This window comes from Halichoeres trimaculatus, unplaced genomic scaffold (assembly GCF_033239565.1).
Source record: "Halichoeres trimaculatus isolate MK-OKI-2021-1 unplaced genomic scaffold, fHalTri1.1 fHalTri1_scaffold_4, whole genome shotgun sequence".
Lineage (NCBI taxonomy): Eukaryota > Metazoa > Chordata > Actinopteri > Labriformes > Labridae > Halichoeres > Halichoeres trimaculatus.
Window position 1 is genome coordinate 7,680,106 of NW_027437182.1, and position 19,189 is coordinate 7,699,294.

The 19,189-nt window shown below is 39.7% G+C and overlaps 1 protein-coding gene across 2 annotated transcripts in view; it reads right to left on the reverse strand.

The window, feature by feature from the left end:
* LOC141789633 (carboxyl-terminal PDZ ligand of neuronal nitric oxide synthase protein-like) overlaps nucleotides 1-19,189 on the reverse strand; it is a 263,989-nt gene that overhangs the window by 145,825 nt on the left and 98,975 nt on the right. For both annotated transcript variants that reach the window (XM_074669155.1, XM_074669154.1), the window contains exon 4: nucleotides 15,531-15,589. In XM_074669155.1, coding sequence (XP_074525256.1) covers nucleotides 15,531-15,589 — 59 coding nt within the window. The remainder of the gene's footprint in view (nucleotides 1-15,530; nucleotides 15,590-19,189) is intronic.

Here is a 19,189-nt window from a genome sequence, read left to right on the forward strand (position 1 = left end):
GAGATTATATCTCTTGAATGACCTGGGAATGCCTTGGTATCCCCTCAGCGGAGCTGGTGGAGGTGGCCGGGGACAGGGGACATTGGTCTTCGCTGATGGCACCACTGCCCCCGCAACCCGGACTCGGATAAGCGGTGGAAAATGAGATGAGATGAGATGTAATGGTTTTAAGGTATTATGGAATGTATTTATTTATTTATTTTTTTGTTTTTTAATTCAAATCATATTATACACTGATAAAAACTATTCAAAAATACAATTCAAGGGCAAGACAACAGTCGCATGAACTATCAAATTTATCTTCGGTGAGCGGGTAAACTTTCAGGCTATAGAGATGAAAATTTGCAACCATAGACTGTATATAGCGTTGAAAGCATTGTCCCGCCATTTGCAATTGAATGGTTTTGAAGCCAAAATAACCCCATCACAGGCGCCGCCATTGGCAGCCTTTGTCTATGAGAAAATCTGAGTGGAGCTCTTCTTGGCTGTCCCAACATATTTCATAATCCCCTAAAAACATACACAAGAACAGCAGCTGTCAATGATCTTTAAATGTGACATAAAACCCCATTTTTAACCTCTTATAACTAATGAAAACTAAACTTTTCAGAACAAAGAAGACTTGAATACAAGGCAACCCAATAATAACTTTAAATCACCACAACAATCAGATAAGAGAAACATTTCTCTGAGGTGTATTCATGTTTAAATTTTGACCACAGCCCATCTGGAATGACTGGGGAGATGGATTCTTTGATCTATACTGCAGCTAGCCACCAGGGGGAGCAGCTTTTGTGGCCAAGCCGAGCAAGATGACATCATTTTTTTTAACTGTTATTGTTTGCAACAATTTTAGAAGTTTGATATTCACCTTTAAAGTAATGCCAACTTCTCTGTTAATCTCGCATGTGCAAAAACACATTTAAAGACTGTGGCTTGGATAAAACTAAGCTGCCTGACTTTACCTGTAGCAGGTGTTTATTTATAGCAACAGTCTTTTGACCTCTTTCTGTCATCGAGCATTGTTTTCTCTGCATACCTCGACGGATTAAATTAATTTAAAAGTCGGCCATGCTCTTATATGAATGCATTTTGGATATCAGCTCTGTAGGAGACTTCATAATAAACAGTAGGGTCTGTCCTGTGATATCTACAGTGTGCCCTTGACTACTTTTGTTTTAATTCCTTATAAATATGCAAAGAGAGCTCTCAATTTTTATCTCTCAACATGTGCACCATGAATCTGAATTTCCCTTTGAAAAGTGACCCCATACGCTGTTCTGTGTAGTTTCAGAGGACAAGAGAGATAAGAAAGGGAGGAGAGATTGGGCACACGTGTTAGCTTTATATCATCAAAGTGTAAATTAAAAAGCTTTCCTGAGCTTTAGTGAATCCCCATGTGAGAAAACATGGTTTGAATGTAACTTCTGTGCTACCTTTGAATTCATCTGCTCCAAAAGCCAAAGAAAAACACATTCACCTCTCGCTTTTCAAACACAGGGAGCAAAACGTGTATCAAAGACGCTGAACTGTGGCCAGACGCCCGGTGTCAGGATCATTTGGGAGGGTTTAGCTGAGCGCTTTGCATCTTTTCTGTGTATTCCTTTTCATCTTCAGCTGGAGCTGGAGCTGAGGCTGTCCACCACCTTATGTGCAATATCAGCTCTGGCAGGTTGGCTCGAGGGTAATCACATTTAGTGGTTGGCATCACCGGAGACACTTTTGGGGATAGTCCAGGGGCATCATTCAATTTTGTAGCTGTAAATCTGATGGAGATGTAGGAAAAATCAACACAGTGTCATGATTCTGAGGATCAAAAACTTTCCCTCTGATGGTCAACAAAGCCTGCTGGTCACCCAAACATGAAACCACACAGAAACAAACACACAAATCAGCACTCAGACATATTTATCCAGACAGTCTGACACTGATACATTCTGTCCTAAAACAAACGCTCCACATGGACACGGAGGAACAAACAAGAGGACACTTGACAGCTTTTCAGCCTCACTTACAGTCCCAGGCTGAACTGTAGCAGTGCAAACATTAAAAGTGTCAACACCAACAGCTTGGACGTCACTGCTGTCAGAGGAAGCAGCTCTGAGGCTGCATGATGTAGCTGTCCTAAATCTATCTGAATACTGCTACAGTATATCACAGCCTCTGAATTTCAACAAACTCAAGGATAAAGAAAGGAACTGTTGCTTTTTATAAGGATTACTCGTGAAACAACTAAGAATCAGCAGGGACGTGCATGTTGAGTGGGCTTAATGGTCATGTTTCATCAAGGAACCAAAATTCCTTGATTGAATTAGTGATCACGTAAAAGAATCAATGTTTAATTTACTGTAATTTTGAAATGCATGAGATTGTGTTCAGTCACGTGCTGGACAAGTCTGTACAGCCTGTTAACAACTGTAGACCCCACACACTTGAAATTTAAATTTCAAGTCAGGTCCCATTTATGCAACGTTTCATCCGAAAACATTAAAATGCAGTGAAAACGCATTGAAAAAAATCTGTGTTTACACAGAAACGCTGTAGGACTGAAAACCCTACAGTAAGCATGCCAGGCCTGTAGTTGGCGCCATAACTGTCTTGTCCAGAAGCCGCTTTTAGTAGATCTCCACTGAAGAAGAGTTGAGCCAATGATCTGGTGTATTGGTGAATACTAAGTGGAGCAACAGATGCACATTTTGTTGAAAGACAGCAGATTCAGCATATTGAGCAACACAAGCACAACATGGTAGTTGGCGACGATCGTAACAACGGTACTGTTGTCCTGTTGTATGCGCTTGCGCAAAGCAGAGCGTGGTGTCAGCACTTCCACTGAAAACGCCAGTTTACTTTTGACACAGTAACTGTGGCAGCAGCGTTTTAGAAAAATCCCACTATAGAGGCAGTTTTCAAAAGTTTGTGTTTTAGGTCACGAGGCCTGGCAGTCGAAACGCAACAATACTTATGTGTTTCACCCAAAAACCAGTGTTGTGTAAATGGCCACTCAGTCTGAACCAGGTCAAGTCCTCCTCAGTGGGTAAATGATCCAACCCTAGTTGGATTCTGCTTCACAGTGACAAGAGGAATTGACATGATGGGTCAAAATAACCACATCAGAACAAACACATGACTGACACAACCAGCTCACGGGGGAACTTTTCATCACTTGATGACATAATCAGGAAAATGTGATGACTGATTGATCGCTGAATGACCTGTTGGTGGGTTTTTTTTAACTAACACATTTGTTTGTTAAACCTCCCTGAATGATCTTTAGATTCTCCTTATCATTAAAAAAATCTGAATAATTGTTTTTTGGACTGCTTTTTGGGAGATGCTCCTTCTTTAAACTTTCTGACATTTAATAGGCTGAACTATCAATGCACCAATCTTCAAAATGATCTTTAACTAAAACAATCACAATGTTTGTAACAGCCCAAATTCAATATAATATATCTGTTTATACACAGAATGTCTTTTTTGTCGGAGCTCAGCTTGATTTACCCCATAGCACTGTAAAGTACCACCACTCCAGTAAAATTGACTCAGTCACAGGTGTTTGGAGAATTTTTGACAGGCTCATGTCAGACCCCAGACAGCAGATTTAACGGTAAAATGTTCTTGCAGAACAGACTCAACTTCCCCTGAACTCAACTGGAACTACATGGGGCAAGTTTTAAGCTCTTTGTTTTTCATTTTAATTTTGTGAAGGTCAGTTTTTTGCTACTGGGCCTCATTATTGTTTATTGGATGCAATCTGAGGCGACTGATGTGTTCTGATGTTGGTTCATTGTCTACTTTAAGTACTTTTAAAGTTGCACAGCAACAAGAAGGATGCTTTATCTATTTGGGGTACCAAGTGATGCGCTCAGCTGCTCTTGGCCTCAAAAAGAAGAACCATGTGACCTTTTCATCAAGCTCTTTTTGAACGTTCAGGCACAGCCAGTGCTGCACAATTCAAGCAATCTTCTTCACAGGTGTGTGGTAATTTCCACCTTGAACACAGTTATTTTCATTTTCAATAAATGTAAACATGCATAGAACATTTGCATGGTCATTATGCACAACAGCTCTCTGACTGTATTGAACTTGACAAACCTTAACTGATGCTGTAACAGCTCTTGAATCATACAGACAGAAGAGAAGGACAAGAAAAAGTTGGAAAAGAGTTAATGAAAGTCAAGCCTTACGTGGAGGACTGAAATGTGTACGTCTTACTGAGGTATATCTAAATCAAAGAGATGGTGTTCTAAATCTAACTATGTAGAAAGACATTACAGAGGAGCGTGTTACCTTCTTTGTCATTGAAAACCTCCTGGAAAATGATTTTTTTTTTCTGAACAGAGCTGGAGCCTGACTCACGCTTCCTGGCATGCTGCCTAAGATGACGAAGCTCGCCACAATGGACTCTCCTCTTTGTATATTTTCCATTAGCAGAAGCTGAAATCTCAATTAAAGAAAAAAGCAGAGGTACTGCCTTTGGAAAAAAAAAATAAAAAAGAAGATGAGATTCATTTATACATCCGAGGAAAAGTCATCTTGACTCCTTGGCTGCACTCACCATCTGTTTCTTCCTATTTTAATCATACAACTTTATATGCACAGCCCGGTCACAAGTCATCAGGTGCTCAGCTCACATTCAGAAATATGGATGGATGTTTAAAGCAGGGCTGCACATCAAGATATTATTCTCTCATTAAAAATAACACATGTTGCAGTGAGTCATTTATGCAGTCAGGTAAAAGATGGTACAAAACTTGCTTCATCTTAAAAATCATGGTGTACAATTTCTCATTACTTTGATATGAACATGTGAACCAATCTAATGTTTTTCAAGTTGACTTGCTTCTGATTGGCCAGCTCTCAAGAAGCATCCTCCACAGTTTAAGTGCAGCAAAGTTGTTGTCATTGAGCCAACTAGCTTTTCTTTACGCATCTTCTTCTAAATCTTCTGTCAGTCTTGCCTAATTATTGTGTGATTTTGTCAAAAAACTGCCCCATCCCAGGATTGCTTCAGCAGTGATGTTACTTATCGACATTGTATTTGGCCATGTCTATCATTCTAATTGGCTGTTAGGTTCTTAGAGAATCTGTAAGATTAAGGCTATTGCACAACTAGGACAAGGACAAGGACTGTGGGAGTGAGTGTGTCATATCTAACTGCACAAAAATGATGTGATCCGTGGGAGATATTTATTGAAATCAAATGTATGGAACAAAGTTTGTTTTGTGTGTAGAGCTAGTTTTGTTCGAGATGCTTGTATGGACTCGAGTTGCGAACCAAAGTGTTTTTCCAGTTCAATCCAAAACATTTATTTACTTCACAATTTGTGACTTTGTGCATGTTTAGTATTGACATTCAACATTTTAAGTCAGCATTATTCATTCCTTCAGTCTGGAACCTTGGTTTCATCTTTGATAGTTCTTTTAAATTTGATAAACAGATCAGCTCTGTCGTGAAGACAAGCTTCTTCCAGCTGAGACTTCTGAGCAAAGTCAAGGCCTATCTCCCTCCTCATGAGTTTGAGAGGGTGATACACATCACATCCTGATTGAATTATTGCAATTCTCGTTACATTGGTGTTGATTAGTCGTCCTTCCAGCGCCTACAGCAGGTTAAGAATGCGGCTGCGCGCCTGCCGACTGGGAAGACACAATGCATGATCTAAGAACGAGGCACAAAACACAACGGGACAGAGCTTTCACGGTGGCTGCTCCTACACTCTGGAACAGACTACTGAAAGCTTTAAATCACTTCTTAAAAAACAATTTTACATTAGCTGTTAACATCACTTAGACGGGACATCCAACTTTTCATTTCAACTTTTTATTTTGCTTTTATTTAATGTTTTTTTTCTTCTTCTATTTATTGTGACTTTTTACCTATCTGCTGTTTTAAATTATTTGATCCACTATTTGTTTTTATTAGGGGTGCACTGATCACCATTTTCTGGCCGATCACCATTCTTTAAAAAGCCTGACCTGCCGATACCGATTTGGACCGATACTGGTTTTTACTTTTTATTTTTTATTACTAACAGCTTTTCCCTTCAGTATTCCAATCTTATTTTATTGGGACCCTTTCGTGTGGGTGCCAGACTGAACTGATCCGCTCTCGGAAGGTGGAACTTCAACACTGCAGACCGTTGATTGCATGTCTTTCATCTATGGTCTTGGCCTTGTTTACTGTGTCGCGTTTTTCTTCTTCATTGGATTTTTTTGCAGGGTAACCTGTGTCGCGCTGCTACGGCGTCACGCTATTATTTAACAGCTGCAGCTGCTTGGCGGAAACGCAGCTTTAAACAACCAATAAAGTGTCCTGAATTTTAGGTCTCAGAGCAAAAAGCAACAATGGCTGGCTGTCAGACCTTCCTGGAGGCATATAAGATCAGTTTCATATGTGAGGATGGGCCAATTACCGATCACCCACATTTAAAAAAAAAAAAGAAAAAAAGTTGTTTCAAAATGTGCTATAGAAATAAAGTTTGACTTGACTTTGACTTTAACTTAAACATTTCAAAAAGCACAAAATCACCTTATAAATTCTTTTTACCTTTAATACCTTCAATAGTTGGATGAAATGAAATCTGTCTGTTGTTTGACTCATAGCATTATATGCTGGAGTACTGTCCTGACCACAATAAGAGAACACAGAGAGCAGTCTTGGGTTCACTCTCATCACAATGAATCTTTCTCCTGCCTTTCATCACCAAAAGTGTTGTGTTTTGGAAAAGTCTAGTGTTTCGACCTTCATGGCCACTGGACTGTTCTTCCAAATGGAGAACATGTTCAATTAGCTGTGCCACAAAGCCATCCAATTATAACGTCCTTCAAGAACAACACTTTCAAAAGTCCTGATGTCCTCCAAACAGAAGTTTGCTGTATTGTTAAGGAAACAAAGCTGAGCTCGCTGTTTCAGGCAGCAGCAGAATAAACCTTAACAGACCTGTCTCCTGTGAGTCTTTATGCAACAGATAATTTTCAAAATGTAAGAAGACATTTTTACTCCGCCTCAAGGGGAAACTGATTCTTTCTCTCTGTTTCTGAAAATGCTACACACACATTGACCAGAAATACACTCATGCACAAACAAGAGCTAAATATGCACTAATGGAAGGACGTCAGAGTGAGGAGACTGCACACAAACAGGCACACAGAGCCATTGGTGGTTTGGTGTCAGGGCCAAAGATGCAAACTGGCTCCAGCAACAACTTTCTGTGCTTTGGTCAGACTTAAACCAGCAACCACAGCTCAAACTTCTGCCAATCATAGAGAAACATCCTGACGAAAAGTTAAGATGTTTACTCTGTTAGATCAGAACTTTGGAGGAAAGGCTTTTAAAAAGTCGCTGCACACATTTTAACGACAGTAAGCACTGGTCACATCCGCTGCATCTGCAGCAGGGGACTGATTGGAAGTGTGGAAGTTTCAGTGAGATGGAAACTGAAAAAACAGTGTGTGTGTGTTGTTTGTTTGTGTGTGCATTACATCCCACCTGCCAGAGTGCCCCAGCCTCAGGGCAAAAACAGCCGACCAGCTCAGGCTGCAGTGTCTCTGAATCCTACGGATCAAGTTTATACACCCACCAGGCCACACACACTCACACACAAACATCAAACTGGCAGCCTGAACTCCTTTTTTTAGCCGTGCTCACCAAGTGCAGAGGAACACAAAGATACACATGCACACATAGACAGTCATCCAATTTAGAAAATACACACACTATATCCTTGTCTCTGTCTCCAACTCAGGATCAGAAACAGCACCAAGACCACACCCAGAGAGCGAAATAACTCCACACTACATAATGTTCAATCATCACGAGCTGCTTCACCCAGAAGTACGCCTGAAAGTTATTTTATAACACACAAGTGCAGAAAAATCTTGAAACAGTAGGCGCTTGTTATTCTGTCTGGTCTCGAGCACCGACTTCAAACAGTGTTGGTGTCGAACAGAGCCACAAACAGTGCCACAAACAGAGATCTCAGACAGTCTCACATTGTGAGATATGTCTGCAGTATATTTCTGATTCATGGGGGTTGAATTCCCTGACAGTTGGGCCATGTCTTTTCTAGTTCTACTTATTTGGAAGCCAGCTGAAATCAGTAGCTGTGTTTACATGCAGTCAGTAACCCTTTCATATTTGTAATGCTAGCAATCGAGAGTCGGACTCAGTGGCAAAACGGCATTGATTTGTTGATGCTACCAAAGAACCAGGGGTCCATGTCATAGACTGTAAAAAAAAAATGGATGTCATCTCGCTCGGCTCAAAGTGAGGTTACCACAGAAACTGCTCCCCCTGGTGGCTGGCTGCAGGATAGGTCAAAGAATCCATCTCCCCAGTCATTCCAGATGGGCTGTGGTCAAACATTAAAAAATGAATACACCTCGTAGAAATGATTCTCACGTCCCATTGTTGTGGTGATTTGAAGATATTATTTTGCTGCCTTATATTCAAGTCCTCTTTTATTCTGAAAAGTTTTATTTTCATTACTTTTACAAGGTAAAAACGAGGCTTTACGTCATCTTTAACGATGACTGACAGCTGCTGTTCTTGTGTATTTTCTTTCGAAGACTGTAAAATATGTTGGGAGTTACAGTCAAGAAGTGATTAGATGCACAAAAGAAAAAAAAAAAAAATTCTGTCACCTGGCTTCACTCACATTCTTCCCGAATCCCTCACAGTCTCTACTGCTACAATGGCTGCACCTGCGACGGGGGTATTTTGGCTTCAAAACCGTACAATGATAAATGGTGAAGCCACACTGTCCAGTGGACCATAGTCTATGGTCCACATCTGGCCACATCAATAAATAATATCCTGACATTTAACTGTACCTGATTTCAACACCAGGAAAACACATAATGCAAAGCCTGAAAGCTACGAAAGCCCCTATATGATTCAATTTACATAATAAAGTGTATTTACCCAAATAAATATATGTTTTATCTATTTGTAATTAACAAAGACTGAATTATTAATCAACTTATAATCTCTGCGACGGTATTTAAGCAAAGTTAATATCAAATACTTCATACAACACAGCAACAACTACTTGTGCCAGAGTCCCCCTTATTAGGAAAACTGGGTTAGCCTCAGTTTAAGCTAGTTTACAAATCATGTAGAACACAAAGTTCATAATCACACAAAGATAAAATGTTTCAGTTATAAAAAATATGTTGAATGAAAAATGCTAACATTTAGAGGTTTTGTAATTTAAGGAATGATTTAACCCCAAAATACAGCATTAATTAACTTTAACTGACACAAAGAGGGAACCACAAACCCAGCTATTGTTGCTTGGATTTTTCTGAAAATTGCAGCTACAGCTCTTCCCCATTTTTTGATTTTTGTTTCAGAGTTTCGACAGTATTTTAGCCAACGCTGCCACTCAGCGGGCGTAACCGCGGTGACTTCCGCTTGCGACAACATCACATGCATACCCTCTATAACCTGGTTGCACACTGCCGTGTAAACACCAATTACCGTTTTGAATCAGGTTTTAAAAAACCCCAAATATGAGCAAGGAATCTTGGTCTTTTGAGTTCAGGAAGTCAGCCGTGCTAATGCTGTTGCTGTGGATACAGTAAGGAGAAGCTGAAATGACGCAAAATGCATTTTGACATTCTTTGTGTGTCGAGGTGTTGTCCGTGCGTCACTGTTTGATCAAATCCACTTTTGCTTCAACTCTGACCTCGTTAAAAAGATGAAAATTGATGTGAGCTAAGTGATGTTAATGAGGTTCCCTTTTGGTCACAGTTACAGAGAATCACAGGCCATCAGTGGTTTGTATGTGTACAATAAAACCAGCCACAGTGGGTCCCTTACTGATCGTGCTCCCCTCCCTGAAGTTTCATAACTCATTTTGTCCCATAATGAACAGATGGCACGAGGCAGCAGATGGTAATCAATGCTGCAGATGACAGAAAGGAGCCAGAAAGCTACTTTGCTTACAACAAAAAGACATGTAACATCAACCTGTGGTACTGCAGCCTCCAGCCAATACAAGTGACTGACACTTCAGGGACCATTTGGAAAAAGTCAGTGTAAAGATGCAGACCCTTCATGTGTATTTGCTGGGTCTTGCAGCTTTTCTTCATCAGAGCACATTTGAGTCAAGTAAAGATGAATGTTAGTGAGCAGATTCATACGTTTCCTTTCTTGGATTGTGACATCTCCAGGATTTAACTGTAATAATCACCCTCCGAGAAGCAGCCCACCCTCACTGACTCCAAACTAAAGGTTTGTGTTGAAGTGTTTGGCTCTGCCCCCTCATCCTTACTTCAAAAGCCTGCAGTAATAAGTTCACACCCAACCAATTAAAGTCAGCCTGATGTTTGTGTGTCCTGGAAACGCCCTGATTATGTGATAGAGAAAAAAAAAAAGAAGCTCTGATGCGGAGTGTACACACACATCCGCGCTTTGATTTTTCACAGCACTAATGCTGCCATGCTGATTACACACACACAAACATACACACAAGCATCCATAAAGTTTCTCACAACCTCATTCAGTCCTAAACAATCTCTGTCTCAGCAGCTTCCTGTTCCTCTTTCCTGTGAGCTAATGGACTGTCCACTCAGATAGGAGAGTTTGCTCGCATCCCTAAAGGGGAAAAACTCAGAGAAAATGGAAAAGAGCATTTCACTTAAGAGGAGACTCTTCCCAGAAAGATACTCGGTCACATTCAGGGGTCACTTCCCTTACATTACAAACACAATGGTCAGGCGGTTTTGTTTTGATACGTCCAGGTTATTTGCTTTGGAGCTTCACACACAAAGAGCATTTTCACTTACCCTCCTTAATACTGTTTAAGCCTTATTGACTACAGAGTATAAAAATACAGTCGGTCTGCAGAGTCAGAGTGAACCTCAGTACAGAGAAAACACAAAGAGACAGAGAAACATAAATAGCTGAAACACAGCAGACATAAACAGAAGAGACCTTTTTTAATCTGGAAGTTGAGCTTGAGGTAAACTGAAAAAAATAAATATGAGAGGTAACTGAAAGATCCATCTATCCATTTTCTTTATCACTTGTCCTGTTGGGTGGCTGAAGCTTTTCCCAGCTGTCTTAGGGGGAAAGTGGGGTACACCCTGGACTGGTCGCAGGGCTGACACATACAGAAAGACAATGTCTCACGAACACACTCACACCTACGGACAATTTAGAGTGACAGTGGGAGGAAGCTGGAGTAGAACCACTGACTATATAATTAATCAGTGGAATCTTCCCCACATCCCACGTCTGTTTCTGATGCAGACTTTTGAAGCAAATCAGCTATAGCCACCATATTGGAAGTGACAGGGGCTTCTAGTACAGCTATGGGGATGCTTATCAGTCACATGAGCTGAGCTGTGCCTCTGGTTGGGCGAGCTTACAATCTTAATATCCTCTTAACTGCTGAGTTGGAAAAAAAATCACCCTGTACAGTGCGTGCCTATAATGAAATTAGTGATTCAGAAAAGAGAGGTTTTATCAACCAGGCTCTAAATAGGTTCATTTCTGCTGTGAAAACTGCCTTTTTTGGCTTGGTGTGTGATCTCCGGTACTTTCAGAGCCAGCCTCAATTAGACACTTGGGGAAGAAAACAGATTTTAGCACTCCTGTAATGTCTACTGTCCTTAGGCCCCGTTAACACGTCAACGTTTCATCTGAAAATGCTAAAACACAGTGAAAAAAAATCTGTGCTTACACTGAAACGTTGACGGACTAAAAACGCTGTAGTAAGCATGCCAGGCCTGTAAGTGGTGCTATAAGTGTCTTGTCCAGAAGCAGCTTTTGGGAGATCTCTACCGAAGTAGAGTTGAGCCGATCATCTGGTGTATTGGGGAAGATGAAATTCAAGAGTGGAGCAACAGATGCACATTTTGTTGAAAGACAGTCAGCAGACTCAGCAGCACGAGCACAACATGGTAGTCGGCGATGATCGTAACAGTGGTACTGTTCTATGCGCTTTCGCAAAGCGGAGCGTGACGTCTGTGTTTCACCAAAAACGCTGGCTTACTGTTTAAATGGCAGCAGCGTTTCAGAAAAAAATATTTTTTCAAAAGTTTTCATTTTAGGTTGGCTCAAATGCTGTTTCCTTGTAAACAGTACTTTTGTGTTTCATCCTCAAACAGTTTTCATGTAAACAGCCCCTTAGAGTGACTGTGGGAGGAAGCTGGAGTAGAACCCACGCATGCACGGGGATAACAAGGAAACTCCACACAGAAAGGCCAAATGGGCAAACTGGAAAACAAACTGGTGACCTTCTTGCTGTGAGGCTTGTTAGAGCCCAAAATGTGTTAACAACCCATAATGTAACAACTATCCAAAATGTAATAAAAAAAAAAAAAGAAAAAGTAATAAAGCCTGAAATGTGATAACTGACCCAAAATAAAAAAAAAAGTTGTGACATTTTAGGCAAAAGTTATTACATTTTGGGTTATATAATAGAGGTGTCCCAGTCCGATATTGATATCAGATATCGGTCCAATATCAGCAAAAAAACAAGTATCGGTATTGTATCGGAAAGCATCTAAAATGTCCAATATCAGCAGTTTCTGTTACCCATTGATTAATAATAAATGGGTCAGTTTTTCCTCATACCTACTGTTGCTGACTACTGTTCTTAGTTTGAGTAATATCACTTAATCAAGCCTTTTATAACATGACAGACATAATACAAAATAAGTAATAAAAGTATGCATGTTTAATGCTGATATCGTATCGGATTAATATCGGTATCGGCCAATACTCAATGCTGCAGTATGGGTATTGTATTGGAAGTGAAAATGTAATATCGGGACATCCCTATTATATAATATTCCTATTATTATAATTATATTATAATTAATTATAATATTCTTTCCGTTGCTAGGCGCTACCCAAGTAGCTGCCTGTTGCTGCAGCTCTCTCGTCTTTGTCCGTTTCTTGTAATTTTTTTGTCTCTTTTTCGTCATCTTTGTATTTGGAGTGGATCATCACTTTGTATGGTTCATTGTCGGTCACGGACACCAAACTTTTTGTGGCCTCGGCGATATTTTTTACTACTTTTCTCCTGTGTTTGTCTGGAGATCCTACATGTAACCATGGCTGCATTGTTTACATGCAAAATTAGCTGTTAGCAGCCTGTAGCATGTAAATGCTAACTAGTGTAGGGCTTGATGATTTCCCTCGAGCTGAGGAGGAGGAGGAGGTGAGGACGACGTGCTGGTTCTCGGATGTGAGCTGGGAGGTGACGACGTGGACCTGTCCTTCCATCCATCGTTGTTGGGAACGGGGTATCTCGCTCCGGGGGATGGACGAGCTAGCTGTGCTAACCCAGCGGCATCGTGCTGTTCACGGACGTGGCTGACGGAGCTGACATCGGACGCTGGCGCCACATTGGAGGAGCTTCGCCTGCTGTGAGCAGACAGGATCCAGGAGACAGAGACTGAACAGACTTCTGAGGAGGCTCAGTCCTGGATCCTGTGGAGGTGGAGACTGGCTGGGCTGGAGAGTGGTGACGAGTGGTGGACGGGATGTTGTCATCTAATTCCTTATGGACATTTTTGCACGTTCTATACTCTTTCTTACTTTTGTTTTCTTAAATGCTGCGGTGACTCCTGAATTTCCCCTCGGGGATAAATAAAGTATTTTCTATTCTATTCTATTCTATTCTAATATTCTTAAATTATATCTCAGGCTCTGTACTTTTGTTACATTTTGGGTCAGTTATTACATTTCAGATTTTAACAAGGCTGCAGCACTAACTGTTGTGCCACTGTGTAGCCCTAACTGAAAGATAAAACATCTCAAACACACACACTGCAGTCTCTGTTTCCAAATTGTTTTTCCTGTTTGACTTTATAGATCATAGCCCCCCCCCCCCTTTTTTTTTTACATGTGTCTGTATTTTTAAGCATGGTTCACGATGGTGCCAGCTCACAATCAAAGAACCAAGACTTCTGGAGAAATCCAAAAAAGTGTCATCCCTCTATTCAAGTAAAGAAAATTTGGGACATGCATCATTTTTTTTAAGATGATGCACATTGGTGATTTTGTAAGTACAGTGTAAGCTTATCATAACTGAAGAACTGCAACCTTGAATAGTCTCAGCTTGTGTCCTGTGTTTTTAACAACAAAAATGGAAACAAAGAAGAAGAAAAAGATAGAGAGGTGAAAAAAAAACAGAAAGCTATGTAAGTATCCCAAAGGGAAAATTCAGTCTCTTCTCTGTTTTTGCTATGCAGCACACATGAAACCAGAAATACATGTGAATACAACAGGCTCCCATGAAGATCCACTGATGGAGGGATGTCAGAGAGAGGAGGCAGCACATGGATGGACATGTGGATAGGCAGTTGGGATTTGTGAAAGAAAACCCCAGCAGTGCCAAGAAAGAGAACTCTCCAGCTACCAGCCCAATTTCCAGACTTGGTCAGTACCGTCCCCACAGACCAAGCTCCTGCTGCCTCTTCAATTTACTTTATGAAAGGAGAGGTTCAACGAACAATGAAAAACCAAGATGAAGACAGACCCTGACCTTAACCACCATCATGGAGCAGTCAGAGATCCCCCACCCCAGCCAAACCAAACCAAACCCACAGACACGGAGAATGATAGAGTACAGTGCTACAGCGCTTTGATCGAAACCATTTGGAGTAAATGAGGTGCATCAATCCGAGCTGCAGATATGAAACCACTTGGGCTGTTGTGTTTTTTTTAGACATGTATAAGAAATCTCACTGTGATTCTGATGGAACTGTGCCGTCCCAACAGAAATCAGGCGACTGTTACAGAAAAACAATATTCTTTGTTTCCAAACAGCACCAGCTTGTAAACAGACGGACTGAGCTGTCTAGGTCCTGGGTGTAAATAGTTGATGAAGCTCGATGAATAGAAAAAAAAAAGATGATTCATTCTGATTATTCTCAAGCATAGTGAGAAAAACAAGAACCAGAAAGGTGCCAAATGCTTAAAATATAAAAATGAAAAAGCTCTGTAATAAACTTGAAATTCTGATATCTGATTTTCAGCTTAATTCTTTTATGACCTGCAATAATTACACTAATAGTCCAAGAGACCGTCATTAAACTCCTGCAAATTGCATTTTCTGGAAACACAAATTAAAAAGTTTTATTCAGCTTTATTTATAAACCCATCTCTGTTTTTTCAATTTCTCATTTCTGTATTTTGTGTTATCAGTGCTTCTTTACTCCCTTATAAAGAGAGTTTATGCACCAACACTTCCTATTAAGCCTTTTCATTTTCAGAAATCTTTGAACTGCTGCAGTCAGAAAAACTTATCACCAAATGAGCAACAATATCATTTTTCCTCCCAAGTATCACCGCCTGCAGTGACAGAGACAAAAGATTCTCATTTCCTGAGCCGACGCTGTTTATTTAATCAAGTTGGGATTAAAAATTTGTTTGGAAAAGACCCAATGAGCCGTGGAGAGTGTGAGAAGCAGCTTCAATACGATTTATAAACAAAATAGATTAGCCTTTCAAGTCGGACTCAGCGAGTAACATGTTGTGTTCAAAATAAACATTTGCAGCGGCTTACCTGTAAATGGGATCCTGCATCACCATCATTTTGCTCTCATCCCACGTCCACTCCTTCTTCTGTGGAGATACACAAAAACAAAAGTGTTTGTTTGGGAAGTGAAGCTTTTAGAAAGATAAAGCTGAAGACTGAGGGAAGAGGAAAGTCTTTACCCTCTCTAAATCTGCATTAGAAACTTAAAGGTGCCACATTTGTAAGAAACATGCATTAATGGCTCTTTTCCAAATCGCTTACAACACTAGCAGTGCCATACAGCGAAATTCAGTATGTAGTAGGTATTACGCGAAAACTTGCAAAATCTGCAGTCTGCCAAAAATCCCTGAATGTCCTACTGATTCATGAAAATTTCTCAGTGTGCAACAGACCAGTCTACCTGGCATACTGTTTCCCACAATTAACAGCTCTAATGCTGTTTATCAATATGGCTGGCTGGTTTTGGTGAATTACCACCATCTACTGGAATGAGTCAGCATTTTAACTACAATACAACAACACTAGCGTCAGACGGTCTCTAAGATAGAAGTGAAGTGAAGCGAGAAACAACAGTAAATCTTGTAACTTCAAGTTATAAAAGAGGCGTTTACTTCTGCAAATGTATTTAAAGCCATATGAACCACTAATTCGCTTTTTTAAACCATACGTGGATTTTACAGCAGTGGTTTTTCCACCAGCTGTAAAAATAAAAGTCCCTTTCAGATTCATTTTCAGTAAACAATAAAACTCGTGATGTAATACTGAAAATCAAATGTGATGATTGTGCTGTGATATGATTGACAAAAAAAATTAAAATTCCAAAATATTCCCAAAATTGTGTTGTACATTATAATATAGGTAAAATAAAATCCATCATTTGTAGCTCCATTTTCAAAGAATGAAAACCTGAGTAGTATTCAACAAAATAAACCCAACAGAACAGTCTTACTACATACTACATGCAAAAGCAGTAGTTAGTATGCAGTGCCCACTACATACTACTTTCACATGTAGTATGTAGTGAGCAGTTTGGAAAACAGCTCATGAGAGACTTGCCAGATCATCCCTGCCAATGTCAAACAGCTTATTCTGATCTTGACTCTTGTTTTAAAACTTCTGGTACCCCTGGTGCTGGCAATCAGGTGACTGATTAATAATCTGTCAAAACTGGACACAAATACATCTAAACACGGAATCACAGAGTCTGCTGGTGAAGGATATCATCAGTTTACCAATGTGACTAGCTTTAGCGTTCAGGTAAACATCCATGTTTCTGTGGTTACAAGCCGGTTTAACTGGAAACAGTGTAGTTGCAACTTGCACTTGAACACAAGTTTCTAGATTTAAACACAGATGAACCAGGTCACACTACAAGATGCAATCTGTCATTTGAGCTTGTTTCAATCTGGGTAGAGTAACATAACATGACTCTGATGATGATTTGCAAAAATGACATCAAATAAACAGATCTGCTTTAGTGAAATAACTACATCCCGATACTTCAAACTAAATGGGTAACGTGTACTGCAAAAAACCTGAAATTTTATCAAGTGTTTTTGTCTTATTTTAAGTTGAAAATGTCTTTTTGACTTTTGACTTAATATGAGACACATTCACCAGATAAACCTGGAAAAATATCTTGTTCCAAGTTATACAAAGACAAAAAAAAGAGGTCTGAATTTCTTGTAACAAGTGAAAAAATCTGCTAAATGGAACAACAGAAAAGTTACCTGTATTAAGATATTATTCTATTTTTAAAAAACATCTGGAAATTTTTTCTTGTTCCATTGGAATTTTTTTACTTGTTACAAGCAATTCAGAGACCTCATTTAAGTCTTTAAATAACTTAAAGCAAGACATTTTTGTGGACTGATAAGTTGAATGTGGCTCATATCAAGTGCAATAAAAACAATTTTTACTTAAAATAAGACAAAAACACTTGATAAGATTTCAGTGTTTTGCAGTGTGAAACCACTTGAGTGAGACTAACACTGATTCACAAAGGGTTAATTCAATGATTTTCAGCTAAACCTTCAAAAACAAGCAGGAGGGTAAATAACTGTATTGTCCCTTGAATGCTGATCAGTGGTGAGCTGCATCAGTTTACATAACAATACAAACCCTCCGTTTGTGAGACATTTAGCCACATTTTTTCTCTCCCCTGCCTGTTTGTTTGATTTAACCCTCCTCAGAGTTTAATGTCACCAAATGTCAACACACCAGCCCACAGAAATGATTCCTATTGATTTCTTTGTCTGAAGAGCTTCGTTGACTCAATCATTCAATCAATGCAATCTCCGCTCCTTCATCGCCTCCGATGCTCTCAGAGATGTAAATAGATCACTGACCGTCACACTTGACATTTCAGTTTTCCACCCAGGGAGCCAAACAAGACAAGAAAGAAGGTGGAGGCAGAAGATGCTCATCGACCAGGCTTTGATTCCAGCCAGCCAATTAACTCGACATCGAGCCCTACATGATGGCCCAAATATTTACCCCTGACAGCTAATAGAAGTGAGAGGGCGTTCCAACGAATCACATCCGTCTCAATTTATGCCTCTCTTTGTTTCCAGACAGGAAAATTAGAGGTTATACCTACATTATAATTCAAAGAAAATCAACGGGGATATTGAGCGAGACACATTTCATTTAAAGTGCACCCTACAGCTTTGAGATGAAGCATCTGATCCTAGGGATTTTTCCAAGCATTACTAATAACTGGAATAAGTATTTAATTTATTGGAAAATGTGCTTTGACTACAGCTGTCCTTTTCACTTAATTCAGTGGTTTGATAAAAACAGAAATTGCAGCCGCATGGAAGAATTAAGTGGTCTTCTAAATAAATCATTAAATACATTTCTGTGGTTCCACTTTTTTTTATTTTTTCAAATTTGTGTTCAGAGAGGGAGCAAGCACTTTCTTTTCAATAAAATTACAACAAATTTGTTATGCTACGGCTAATAAACATAATCAAAGCATATTTTTGCCTTTACATTAAGGAAATTATAGTGACTGATGCATTTTCTAGGTGATGAGCTCCTGCTTCTGGCACCAACAATCTGACACACAACTTTATCTTCATTTTCATGATCACAAAACTGTTAAAGAGGATCAAGAGGATACTGAATACTGTGTTCAAATGTTACTTAGTTTAATGATTTAATGTTTAACACACTAGTTAAACCATTTGCTCCATAAAATGTGAAAACCCACTAATGGTAATGATTTAAGTCATATATCCTGTGTGACAGGAAATGCTTTTCTTTTGAAGAGGCATTAGAGCAGAAGTCTGTTGCTGTGTCCTAAGTTTAATTCTGCACTTCCACTTACTATTTTGAGTGCATTAGTGCATTCACACAGACAGTACAGAAATACACTTTGATTTCTCAGCTGGCCACTCAGAACGGTCAAAAAGTTGAGTGTGAAGCAATGGACCCTTTCCATATTGGCTACGTAGAGGAAGAGTCTGGGACTAAACAAACAAGAATTAAAGGGTGGAATAGATGAAAAGCAATAGAACAGCTGTGAATTGTGTGAAATATGATCGTAGTTTCTGGTAAGTGTGAAGCCACAATGTTTGATTTGGTATAACACTACCATGTAAGATTTTATGCCCTGATCTATTAAGTGCAGAGTGTACACAGTGCATTTCATGTCAGTGCACTTATGGAAGTGTGTGGTTTGG